General features: G+C 42.5%; 1 protein-coding gene across 3 annotated transcripts in view; it reads left to right on the top strand.

Annotated features, from left to right (window-relative positions):
* LOC137145939 (zinc finger protein 34-like) overlaps positions 1-13,359 on the top strand; it is a 45,725-nt gene extending 32,366 nt beyond the window's left edge. For 2 of the 3 annotated variants that reach the window (XM_067536933.1, XM_067536934.1), the window contains exons 4-5: positions 10,484-10,597; positions 10,913-13,359. In XM_067536933.1, coding sequence (XP_067393034.1) covers positions 10,484-10,597; positions 10,913-11,877 — 1,079 coding nt within the window. In that variant the 3' untranslated portion in view covers positions 11,878-13,359. The remainder of the gene's footprint in view (positions 1-10,483; positions 10,598-10,912) is intronic. The other variant, XM_067536935.1, reaches the window with a different exon arrangement.
* Positions 13,360-13,958: the final 599 nt, after the last annotated feature.

The raw sequence follows: 13,958 nt of genomic DNA, 5'->3' as shown, positions 1-13,958 counted from the left end.
ATAATACAGGAAACAAAGGGTAGGAATAAATGGTCTGTTTTCAAAGTGAAGAGTGGGAAATAGTGGGATCCTCCAGGGATTTGTACTATGGCCTCTGTTGTTCAACATACTCATTAATGACCTGGAAACATGGGGAAACAGTGAGGTGGCAAAGGTTGTGGATGATGCAAAATTACTGAAAATAGTTAAGTCCGAAGTTGACAGTGCAGCGTTACAAAGGGATCTCACAAAATTGGGTGACTGGACAACAAAATGGCAGCTGAAATTCAGTGTTGATAAATGCAAAGTAATGCACATGAGAAAACACAATTGCAACTATAGATTCAAAATGATGGTGTCTAAATTAGCTATTGCCACTCAAGAAAGAAATCTTGGAGTCATTGGGGATGGTTCAGCCAAAATGTCTCCCCTTTTCAACATGTCCCTTTGCCCCTCTCTGAGGCCTCAGCCCCTCCCTTCCCCCCCGCCCCACTCCAGGGTCAGGTAACAAATAGTATCCCTGCATGGTTTTTGCCATGCCCTGAGACACTGTGGTTCTTTGTGGATTCACTTGTTGGTCCTTCTGTTCTTGGAAGAGCTAGGTTGTTTTATGTATGTCTTAGTGAGGCGTAAACTACCTCTCTGCTTTTGTAGGGTTTTGCCTGAATCTGCTACAAGCCATGAGACACATATTTGGGAAGATTATATAGGAGAGCTTTATAACAATACATGTGACATTGCAACAAAACATACTAATATAATAATAATGTTCAACATGTCATGAGCATTCAAAAAACATCTTACATGACATACTTTGGATTAAACAATACACAATTACACTATGTGGGTGAACATGAATGATACCCAAGCACACCATAAGGATGTACATGGGGTGCAGTGTGTCACAATTACACACTCTGTCCTTGATCCATTTCTCACTACTTCCTCTGTATGTTACTTCTGGTAATCTCATCCACAAACACAAATTCAGCTACTATCTCTATGCTGGCAACTCACAGATCTAACTCTCTGCTCCAGACTTGTCTCTTTCTCCCCAAACTGAAATCTCAGCCTGTCTTTCTGACATATTCTCATCGACGTCTAGCCATCAGTTCAAGCTCAACAGCTAAAATGGCCAAAACACAGCTCTTAATATTCCCCCACCTCCTTTCTGTATCACTGAAGTCCCCACTAGCATCCTTACTGTCACTCACATCTGTGCGCTGCACATATGCTGCAAGACAGGCTCTCTCTAGATCCTTACATGCAGCCTATTTCTACATCTTGCATTTTTTTTCTGCATAATGTCGCTAAGATACAGCCTTTCCTATCCATGCTCACCAGTAAAACTCTTCTCCAGGTCCAGGGAGGATGGATCTAGGCTGTTCTCAGTGGTGGCAGATGACAGAACAAGGAGCAACGGTCTCAAGTTGCACTGGGGGAGGTCTAGGTTGGACATTAGGAAAAAGTTTTTCACTAGGAGGGTGGTGAAGCATTGGAATGGGTTACCAAGGGAGGTGGTGGAATCTCCATCTTTAGAGGTTTTTAAGCTGCGGCTTGACAAAACCCTCACTGGGATTATTTAGCTGAGGTTAGTCCTGCTTTGAGCAGGGGGTTGGACTAGATACCTCCTGAGGTCCCTTCCAACTCTATGGTTCTATGATCTCCTGTCGTCATCTCCTGTCTCAATTATTGCAACATTCTTTTCTCTTCCTTGAGAAATGTAGCCATGTCCTGCTCATATCCATTCAGAAGTAAATGTTCACAGAGCTACTTCACTGTCCTCAAATGTGACCTGGGAGGGAAGGTTGAAAAAATTGGTCATGTTTAGTCTTGAGAAAAGAAGATGGCCAGGCGGGACACCTGATAACAGTCCTCAGATACATTAAGTGCTGCTATACAGCGGATGGTGATCAATTGTTCTCCACATGCACTGGGGTAGGAGAAGAAGGAATTGGCTTGATCTGCAGCAAGGGATGTTTAGGTTGGCTATTAGGAAAAACTTTCCACTGTGAGGATAGGTAAGTACTGGAATAGGTTACCAAGAGAGGTTGTGGAATCTGAGTCACTGGAGGTTTTTAAGAACTGGTTAGACAAATACCTGTTAGCTATGGTCTATGTGTACTTGGCTCTGCCTCAGGGCTGGAGGATGGATTAGCTGACATCTTGAGGTCCTTTCTATCCATGTGTTTCTGTGATTTTATGATTCATTATCTTAGACCTTCGCTTTGACCTTGTCTCCTTCTGGAAAATGGGAGATTTATTTAGTAGTGTTTTTTAATGAAAAATATGCATGGGTCAGCTTCCCTCTCAATTTGCTTTGTTAGCCATTGGGTGTGAAGGAGTTGATTCCTTTTCTGGGATGGGGATGTAATTGTTCTTGAAGTAACATAGGCCTTTCTCCATTTATGTGGGTACGCTATCAAGAACTGTGCACGTAGGAATGAAGCACATCGGACAATGGAAGTCTCAGAGACTTTGGAAGGAAAAATCAAATTCACATCTACAAAATGGGGAGTAACTGGCTAAGTAGTAATACTGCTGAAAAGAATCTGGGGGTTATAATTGATCACAAACTGAATGAGTCAATTAATGTGATGAAGCTGCAAAAAAGATAATATTCTGGCATCTATTAACAGGGATTTGATCTGTGAGATATTGGAGGCAATTGTCCCCCTCAGCACTGATTGGGCCTCAGCTGAAGTACTGTGTCCAGTTTTGGATGCCACACTTCACGAAAGATGTGGATAAATTCAAGGTAGTCTAAAGGAGAGCAACAAAAATGATGAAAGAATTAGTGAACCTAACACGAAAGGCAAGATTTAAAAAAAAAACCCTGGCATGTTTAGCCTTGAGAAAAGAAGACTGAGGGGGGGCCTGAAAACAGTCTTCATATATGTGAAGGGCCGTTCTTAAGAATACAGTGATCAATTGTTCTCTGTGTGCACTGAAAGTAGGAGAAGAAGTAATCAGAGAAATGTAGGACTGAGAGAGACCTTGAAGACCCTGCACTGTGGAAGGGCTAAGTATTAACTAGACCATCCCCTACAGATGTTTTTCCAACCTGTTCTTAAAAGCCTCCAGTGAAGGAGATTCCACAACCAACCTAGTTAATTTGTTCCAGTGATTAACTAGCCTTACCGTTAGGAAGTATTTACTAATGTCTGCCTTGCTGCAATTCAAGCCCAATGTTTCTTCTCCAGTCTTCAGTGGATAAGGAAAAGAATTTAGCACCCTCCTTTTTATAACAACCTTTTTTGTACGTGCAGACTCTTACCATGCCTGCTCAGTCTTCTCTTCTCCAGACTAAACAGACCCATTTTTCCCAATCTATCCTCATTGGCCATAATTTCGAGACCTTTAATCACTTTTGATTTTGCTCTCCTCTAGATATTCTCCAGTATGTTCACATCTTTCCCGAAGTGTGGTACCTAGAACTCAGTATTCCAGCTGAGGCCTTATCTTTGCTGAGTAGAATGGAGGAATGACTTCTCATGTCTTGCTTACAGCACTCCTGCTTATAGATGCCATAATGATATTCGCGTTTTTTGCAGCAGTATTAAATGTGAGTCCTGTTTAGTTTGTGATCCATTACCACCCGCAGATCCTCTTCTGCAGTACTCCTCCTTTGGCAGTCCTTTCCCATTTTATATTTGTACAGTTGATTATTTCTTCCTAAGTGGAGTAATGTGCATTTGTCCTTATTGCATTTCATGCTATTTATTTCAGACCATTTTTCCAGTTAGCCAGGATCATTTTGAACTCTAATGCTGTCCTCCAAAATGTTTGCAGCCCCTCGCAGCATGGTGGTCTCTGCAAACTTTAGATATGCCCATCCATCTTGACTGTGAACCATTGACAACTGCTCTCTGCTTATGGTTTTCCAACCACCTTACTGTAGGTTTTGTCTAGGGTCTAGGCTATATTTCCATAGTTTGCTTATGAGAAGGTCACGTGAGACCATATCAAAAGTCAAGATATGTCACACCTACTGCTCCCCACATCCACAAGGCTTGTTAACCTGTCAAAGAAGGATATTAGGTTGGTTTGACATTATTTATTCTTCACCAATCCATGTTGACAGTTGCTTCTCTCCTTGTTTTCTTCAAGAATTTACAAACTGATTGTTTATTTGGTCCATTATCTTTCCAGTTATCAAAATTAAGCTGACTGGTCTATAATTCCCTGGGCTATCTTTATTCACTTTTTATAGATAGGTACTATGTTTGCCCGTTTTCAGTTCTCTGGGATCTCTCCTGTCCTTCATGAGTTGTCAAAGATATGTGCCAATGGCTCAGAGTTCTCTTCATCCAGTTCCTTAAGTGTTCTTGGATGTATTTAATCAGACCAGCTGATTTGAAGATACCTTCAAAGATTATGGCTAATGACTGAGAGGTCTCTTCAGCCAGGTACTCTGCAGTAAGGAAGATTTATATTAAATATTAGGAAAAACTTTCTAACTATAAGGATAGTTATGCTCTGGAATAGCTTCCAAGGGAAGTTGTGGATTCCCCATCATTGGAAGTTTTAAAAACCAGGTTGGACAAACACCTGTGAGGGATGGTCTTGGTTTACTTGGTCCTGTCACTAGCCTTGATGATTTGTTGAGCTCCCGTCCAGCCCTACATTTCTGTGGTTCTGTGCTTTCTCCCATGCTGCTCCTTGCTCTTTGGAGGAACGCCCCATAAGCATCCCCATGCCTACCTTGTTATCCTCCTTCCAATCCCTCTGTACAAGTTCCCTGTTCCATGAAGTTTTCAAACAAGTGACAGTGGTTAGGCTGCTGGTGTATTGAGACCACTGTCTATCAGGGTGACAAATATTGTCGTATTGTTTCTTTGTGTTCCTCCCGTCACTATTCAGGACCATTGCACCTGTATTGCCAGTCAGTGGTCCAGCAAGAGCACCCACTCTCAGGCTGCCCAGCCGTCTCCTCCCTTGGGTAGAAACCCACATCTCTCTCCCTGGTGACTGCTGTAGCTCCAGGCCGCCCAGCTCCCTGCCTGCAATGTGAATTCCCCAGCAAGGCAGATCCCCTCAGCAGGCCGCTTTGCCTTCCTTCTTCAGAGGCCATGAACAGTGTCACGGCCCCCGGTGAAGTTACCACGCTGCCCTTTCCCAGCAAACGGGGATTCTCAAGGTAAAAAGCGTAACAGAGAGAACATATTAACAACAATTTAAAGACCTATTCGCATGCTAATAAGCTTCCCCGAGATCACTCCCACCCCACCAAGGCCTCAGGCAAGTGAACAGACCTTCAAACCCCAACAAGAGTTTTTTTCCTGTGGTCACAAGCTAACAGTTGTTAGCTCAGAATAAGCATGCCCATGTTGCTGTGGGTCACCATTTTATCCAGTTTGGGCCGCTGAACGTGTCTTCATGTAACAGGTGATCAGCAGCAATGGTTTCTCCTCAGGGCACAGCTTCCATTGGTTTCATGTGGAGGTGACAAGTTGCCTTCCCCTCCCCCCAAATATTTCCTAGGAGTCCCACTTAGCTTTGTCTAGCACATTGCTTCAAAGAGTCCTTTGACACTTGTAGCACTTCCGAGGGTTTGTCTTAGCCAGGTCTCTTCCCCAGAGATGTTACAGACCATTCCACAGTAATACATACACACCCCTATTTTTAATGCAATGAACTCCGAGGATACTGAAATTTAATTCAACAGGGTTTGATTTAATCCAGTAAGGATGATCCAGGTTATTACAGGATATTGCCATCTGTCCCACCCCTGTCTGTCTGTATCCATCTGTCTCTTGTCTTCTTCTTAGACTGTCAGAGCTTTGCGGAAGAGACAGTTTTTTGTTCTATGTCTGTGGAAAGTCCAGCAGAATGGCATTTGGGTTCATGGCTAGCACTACTAGGTGCAATAGAAACAGTAAATGATAATGGGCAGGCTGTGGGCGGGGTGGAGCATTGATTTAAATCACCAAGAGAAAATCATTGAGTTAAATCAAGTTTCCCACTGATACTACTTCGCATATTTCTTAAACAATGGTGCAAAGCTGATCACTAAAACATGTTAATTTAAACTCAATACAGTATTTAACAAAATCTAGGAGGATATATTTTGTGTAATTTTTTAGATAACTTGATTTTTATTAATTTAGGAAATAGTACATAATACTCATTACCTGTGTCAAGCTGCAGATGCAGCAGCAGTACATTAGGAATAGTAAAAACTAAATCTCACACACACAAACACAATAGCACTTATATTTTATTAAACTAAATCTTAAATGTTACATACATGTTTCACATTTGCAGTTGCAGGAGTCTCCTCAAGCTGACGGCTGTCCTTAAACTTTTTTTTAATTTTTCAAATTTTATTAACTCTAACAGACAAGTCATCACAACATAGACTAAACATAGACTGTCCTTAAAACTTCTACAACTAGCTCTCATCTTCCCCATTCCCACTGTCATTTTTATTCATAGACTGAAACAGAAATAAGAGTTTCCCTTCTTTTTCAACTCCCAGTTGATTTCTTAGCTTTGAGTGAATAATACCAAACGATGAAAATATTCTCTGTGCCTGCAGAGGAAGCTACTGCTGTGAAAAGTTGGCAAAGCAAGCGAAGGAACTCTGTTCAAGGTTCCTGGCTAATGATTTCCACCAATTCAGGGGAGTGACTTTGTTCAAAACATCATCAGTAAGTATGTACAGTTTAAATGATTCTGCTCCAGCCCTGAAATTTATTATGACTGGCATAACTAAGGAGTGATTTTGAGATGCCCATGCCATGGCAGCAGCATCTTCAGAAGTTAGGCATCTACCTTTATATCTGGGGTCAAAAATGTTCGCAAGAAAATGAGGTGGAGTTAGTGCTTTATCCATTCGCTTCTTGATTGCCTGCAGTTTAACTTTTTTGTGAGGTATTTCTTTCTTCAATGTCTCTTAAAGTGTCTTCCAAATTTCGACAGCATCAGCAATGCAGCAACAATTTCTCTGAAGTTTAAGACTATGGATATAGGCTGCAGTATATTGAGCATATCCTCTACATTCCTCTTTAATTCAATGTTAGACACTTCGGATGAGATACTTCCATCTATTTTATCACAGTTTTCTTCACAAATTTTTATGAGAATAGACCAGTTCTTAATAAATTGTTCAAAACAATCAACCACGGAATTCCATCGAACATCCTGAGAGAGAATTAGTTTGGATCCTCCTGCTCTCTTCAATGAAGCTGAAGCAAAATGGTTGTTATGGAAGTACTTTGTGACTTCAGCAGCATTTTCCTTTATTCCTGGAGTAGACGTACTTAAGTCTTTGGCTAAAAGATGCCTTAAATGGGCACTGTAGCCATATGTTATTAAGGAGCATCCTTCCGTTTCTTCTTCTAAGTATCTTGTCATCTTTGCCACGTTTGCAGCTTCGTCTGTGACAAAACTGCGCACATGACAGTTGAATTTTTGTTCAGAGTTTTACAGCTTTCACTGCCGCTTCTTTTAAATACTCTGTTGTGTGGGCATTTCCTGATGTATCTATTGTTTCTGAAAGATATGCAGCCCCTTCTTCTGTTGTCACACGTACACAATGATCCAGTAATATGTGCCTATTGCTCCACCCATCAAGGCTTAAACTGGCAAATTTCCCCTCAATATTTCTTGCACGCTGTTCAAGTTCCTTCTCATACACTGTATCTAGCAACCTTCCACCAATGCCTGCTCTACCAGGTGGAGTGTAGCCTGGTCATAAGGACTCAGCCATGTCAATGAAGTGTTTATTATTAACAATGTGAAAAGGAGAATTTGTGGCATGAATGAACTAGCAATCTTTTCATCTATGGTGTCTAGTTGGCATTTGCTGGTCCTTACTACAAACCTATCCCCGGTGGTTTTACTGGATGATTGAAATCGTTTGCTTGCTACTGATACTTTGTTGTCTGAAATACGTTTTAGTTGCAGTACTGCTGCTAAAAGTACCAACGAATGACTCTGAAGTTGTTGCATGTAGACAGTCACAGTCAAAGTCTCTTATGCTTAAATGGGATCCTGAAACAAAATTCAAAAATGATTTTGAATAGTCATTCTCAGTTCTTCTCACTTTATTATTCAGTTAATCATTTACGTTTTTTTCAGCGAAGATGCAGATCCGATTCCAAATGACCAAAAAACATAAGACTGACTGCACTTAAAATGCACTTAATTTTGGTGTAAACCCCATAGAACTCACTGGCACTTCTGTTTTTTGAGAAAATAAAGTATAGAATGGGGTTCCCTTGAGAAAGCTGAGTTATGCTGAAGTAAAATAGGGAATGGATTTATCGCATCACCATTGTGGTCTGTGGCCATGATGTTCCAAAATCAGGGGCATGGATTATGTAATATAAAATAAGAAAATGACATCCAGTGGCAACTGGCAACTCTAGATTTCTCTGACTGCAGCTTTCTGTACCGTATACTTGGGTGATAGATTCTAAACCTAGTTAACTAATTAAAGAAGCCATAAGGATTAGCTAAGCTAAACTTTTTTTTCTAGAAGAGTTCCAGAGGTGTAGCCGAGTTAGTCTGTGTGCAGCAAAAATGAGAGTTCTGTGGCACTTGAAAGACTAACAAATTTAATTTTAGCAGGCATAAGCTTTAATGAGGCTCAGCTCACTTCCTCAGATGGAGAGGTAGAAATGAGAAACATAGGAGCATCATATAAATATACAAGGGCATAGAGAACAATGGCGGAGGTGGATGAAAGCCAGGTACCTGGGGCCTAATGGCAGTCATTGAGTAGGAGGTGAGAATGGGTGAACAAAGCAATTTACCTCTTGTAATGAGAGAGTTTATGCCTCCTAAAATTAAATGTGTTAGTTTTTAAAGTGCCACAGAACTCTTGGGTTTTTTTTCCTAGCAACATCCAACATAGCAAATAGGTTGGGAATTTACTTGTTAAATCACACTTATACTAAAAGGCATAGAGAGAGTCTTGAAGAATGATGCATTGCAAAGTGAATTATTTACATAACTAACCAGCTGATCCACATTGTTCTTCAGACATATCCACATCATTTTCTCCCAATAAGCAGTTTTCATTATGATGTTTCATTCTTGCAACTAGGCCCTGCATCTCCTTCTTGCACTGCTTACACTTGACATGTTTTCCTTTTTTACCCAGAGAAGGAATTTCTTCAAACTATTCCTAGATAGCGTCTCTCTTGCGCTCAGAAGCCATGACAGTTTTTCTATGGCAAAAGTGTGGGGGAATATAGGAAGCTGTGTGTGTATTGAATAATGTCTTCCCTTTTTTCTTTCCAGTCCACTCCACTGTTCTTTTCTACTCTGCCTCTGTCCTTTGTCTCTCTGTCTTTAAGACTGTGTCTTAACTAACTCCTTTGCCTTGCTTGACTCAGCTCCACCACCATATAAGCACAGAACGACGACAGTCCTATCCAACCTGTGTCTGTCTTTGCACATGTGACTTTAGTCTGCTGAGAAACTGGAACTGAAAGCCCAGAACTTTCAAGAAGCAAGAGCTGTTAGTTAGGCTGGACAGACTAGAGCCATTAATTTGTTTTTATGAGACTGTAAGTGTAGGTTTCGTGTTTTTGTGATTTAATTGTAACTTATTTTTGAACGAGAGAGAAATTTAGTATTGATTTTAAAAAAAAGCAAAAAATCTGATTTTAAATTGAAAAAAAAAACTTTTTTTTTTTTTTTTAAATCATTGATTTTTATCCACCCTGGTTCTGGGCAGTGGGAGGGAGGGTGTTCGAGAGCAGGGAGAGGAAGCGTTGGGGCAAAGAGCTGCTCTGAGCCGGGGGGGCTGGGGCAGTGGTAAGGGATGGAGATGACTTTGAACAACTGCTGTAGGGAGTTCAGATGCTGGGGAAGGCGGGAAGGGTTGGTGCTGGTTCGAGTACAGGGAGCATGGGTGCTAGATAGCAGTGCAATGGGAGGGAGCAAAGGGACACATTTCTGGCAGGAGCTCTTGAGAATCAGGACTAAGGAAGAATTGAAACAGTGGGGTGACAGGGTGAAAGTGGCTGGGGAGCAGGACGTTTGGGAGAACTGGTAGCGAGGAGGGCTGCGGGCCATGGGAGGGGAGGAGAGAACACAAGGAGTGGTTGGTTGCTCATCAGGTCCCAGGAGATGGGGAAGGATGAGAGCAGTTAGAGGCAGAGGTTTTGGGGATCATAGTGATTGGCAAGTCTAGTTACCTGTCTGTGTCCTTCCTCAGGCCTATGCCTTCTCCCCTTCCTGCAGTGCCTGTGGACCTCTCTCTGTCAGTAAGAAGCAGTTCCACGGGGACACTGGCTGAAGACTTCCCTATCTGGGACATGGAATTTAGGTGCCCCTTCAATCATGTGTGTCCATCTGTGTGTTCCCATTAGACATGGGGACAGTTAAATCCTTCATTAGAAGAGCGTCCTGCACGTTTGAGCATGAGTCACTGGCCCTAGGATTTAACTGCTTCAGACTGGGTGGGGTTAAAATAACAGAACTTTTTGTGTGTGACAAATGTCCCATGAATTCACCTGATCTCACTTGTCTTCTTTGTCCTGAGCAGGGTTTCCAGTTTCTAAACCTGATGTCATCTCCCACCTGGAGCAAGGGGAAGAGCTGTGGGCCCCAGATCTCCAGGGCTCAGAGGAAAGAGAGAACCTGAAAGGCAGCTGCACGGGTGAGGGATCATTAACCTGTCAGTGCCTGAAGCAAACAGCTGGGATTCCCAACAAAGACCTTGTGAGCTCTCGGAGTTCAGGATTGTCCCCAGCAGGTGTCACATCCTCAGGGTAGACGTTGCTGATGGCTTCCTACCCATCCTGACTAACTCCTGGCAGTAGCTACTTCCCTGAACTTGCTTCTCACTTAGTGTTTGGATGGGAGCTGGGTACAGATTTGATCCTCTCCTCACTCCACTTAGGGGAAGAGTTTGTGGAAATTCAGTCTCACCGTTTCCGTTCCTGTTTCTGAGGTTTTTCTTTCTCTGTCCCAGCAGGTGATGGGATGGTGAGTGGGACCATGGAGCAGAATCCTCAGCAGGAAGATGATGAGCAAGTGGAACCACATGGGGCGTTATTGCGAAGAGGCAAAGGGAGTGTATCCAGGAGTTGTGAGCAGGGAAAATCCTGTGAGAGTCAGCACAGGCCAGAGAAGCGGCAGGAAAAGCAGCCAATGCAGAAAGTTGGTAAAGCTGTTAATTATCAGGGAACTCACCACAGCCTCAAGGAAACCACGGCCCAGCAGAGAATCGCCATGAGAGAGAGAAATAACACATGCGTTGAGTGCGGCAAAAAGTGTAGGGATCGCTCATACCTTATTACACATCAGAGGATCCACACAGGTGAAAAACCCTTTAAATGCTGTGAGTGTGGGAAAACCTTTGCTTGGCGCCCAAGTCTTGTTACACATCAGAGGATTCACACAGGGGAGAAACCCTATGAATGCTGTGAGTGTGGGAAAGCCTTCGCTCGGCACGCACACCTAATTAGACACCAGAGGATACACACAGGTGAGAAACCCTATGAATGCTGTGAGTGTGGGAAAACCTTTGCTCGGCACTCACACCTTATTAGACATCAGAGGATACACACAGGTGAGAAACCCTATGAATGCTGTGAGTGTGGGAAAACCTTTGCTCAGCACTCAAATCTTATTACACATCAGAGGAGTCACAGTGGGGAGAAACCCTATGAATGCCATGAGTGTGGGAAAACCTTTGCTTGGCGCCCAAATCTTATTACACATCAGAGGTGTCACAGAGGGGAGAAACCCTATGAATGCTGTCAGTGTGGGAAAACCTTTGCTTGGTACTCAAATCTTATTACACATCAGAGGATTCACACAGGCGAGAGACCCTATGAATGCTCTAAGTGTGGGAAATTGTTCCATCAGAGCTCAACCCTTACTTATCATAAGAGAAGCTGCAAGGGAGATAGAGACCGTAAAAACCTTGTTTAGGGCTGAGAAAAGATTTTGGTTTTCTTTTGCTAATTTCCATATAGTGAGTTTTAAGGGAGCATTTGTGTCACCACGATCCCAACTCAGTTGTCTGCTTTTCCCTTTTGCAGCTCGCCCTCCCTTGGGGTGAATCCCACAGTCTTTTTTCTTCAACTCCTTTGTCCTATGTCATGGAATTGTGTGTCCCTCCACCTGAAATGTCAGTCAACCCCAGGTTGGGGAAACAGGAGTGATGTTAACTAGGTACATTGGGGATACATCTACCTGGGTCTTGATTCCACTATGGTTTTCCATGGAGTTAGCTAGTTTGAGTTAGCTATCCTGATGTAAAAAGAACTGGTTTTTTTTCAGTTAAAAAAATAGTCTACGTATATTGGACAGGATAATTTAGCAAATATCCTCAGTACCTGACATAACCTCCATTACTGATCCTAGTCTAAATGAATTTGAAGCATTGTATTTATACTTTTCCTCCCACTGCAAAGGGATTGTTAGTCACCAGGTTTGTTACCAGGAAGAATTTAGAGAGGCCAACCCCCAAAAACTACTGGTATGGTAGTTCGCTCTATTAGAATTTCCAGGGAGGCAATCCTCCCTTGAAAGGACTCAGATACAACCCTCCGATCAAGATAGAACACACAAGCTGTGATACTCCGAAAACAGATATCAAATTTATTTAGAAATGAATGATTATATTAAGTAGAAAGAGAGAAATCAAACACGACATGTAACCATATCTCAGAATACAACTATTAGAAGATATATGGTACAGAAAAATAGTACTTAGACTACTAGAACATATATGGTATAAGAAAAACTATAACTTGACTCTATAATACTTAACACTATTAATTTAACAATACATTAATTAACGTTCTATCTTAATACATTTATACTAAAACATCTATCGTCCAGCAAGCCTTAGGCCAGGCGGTTGCTGGATGGGTAGAGAGGGAGAATTTCACTCAGACCACAAGCATACAACTGTACTGACGTGCAAACTCAGGTGGTCTTTTACTTACACAACCTTTAAACCATCCCTCTGTTCGTCAGGGAAGGTCCTTCTGTTCTGTCGGAGAATTGCTAAGAGAGCTGCCTCAGACACAGAGCGGGGACTCAGGTAGCCTGGTGTCCTGTAAGCCCAGGATCACCTGTGTGGTTTCCTGGTAGAAGGATTACCCTGGCTTGGACATAAAGCGGGGACTGAGTTAGCCTGGTTGTCCAAAGCCTAAGGCGCACCCTTGCCTCAATGATGTTCACTGTTTGAGTTGGTCTCAATGTCCTTTTATTCAGTTCTTCCTCTGCGCTCTTTCCTCTGATGATCTTTCTCTCCTTCTCTCTCTCTCTAGGTGCTTTCAGCTCTCAGCAAAGCCGGCCTGCTGACAGCTGTCTATCTGCAGCTTGTCAGAACCTCAGACTGGGCAGTGGGGGGGTGACGTTAGGAGCAAGAATGTCAGAATGGATAGGGGAGGGGTGATGTTAGGAGGGAGTTCATCTGAAGGTCACTCAAGCTTAGCCAATCAGCTTGAAGGCAACCCAATATGCTAATTAGATTGTACCTGCCATGTTAACCAGGTTCTGATGTCAAAAGGCTCTTAAGCCAATCAATCCCATATATGCTAATTAGCCTCACTTTTCATGCTAATTAGAAGAGTGGGACAGGGAGCAAAGGGGGTTATGTTAGCAGTGAGAATGTCAACACTGGGTAAAAGAGGGGTGGGGTGAGGAGGGAGTTAGGAGCGAACAGAAAGGAGAGCTATTTTCTAATTGCCAACACCAGATTCATGTCCTAATTTTCATCCTAAAAGATCCTTTTCCTAAAACATTTTAAATACCACAGAATGGCCAAACACTGATATAACTCTTTCTTTATCTAACTGATTACTGTTATTTTTGTTATAATTTTAAACCCCTTCTGAGGCTTTTCTGCAACTCCATTTACCAGACTATTCTTCCTAGCAGATTCAAATAGTTTGGAACAAAATCTCCAGCTACAGGTTCCCCCACCAGGGATACTCATTCCCATTTGTTCTCACCTTGCATTGGGTTGTGCTGGATAGCAGCTGGGTTTTGTACCCTTT

The sequence above is a fragment of the Emydura macquarii genome, unplaced genomic scaffold (genome assembly GCF_026122565.2).
Source record: "Emydura macquarii macquarii isolate MOO-44397 ecotype Brisbane River unplaced genomic scaffold, CSIRO-AGI_Emac_v2 contig_3689, whole genome shotgun sequence".
Classification (NCBI taxonomy): Eukaryota; Metazoa; Chordata; order Testudines; family Chelidae; genus Emydura; species Emydura macquarii.
This window is presented reverse-complemented; position numbering and strand designations above follow the sequence as displayed.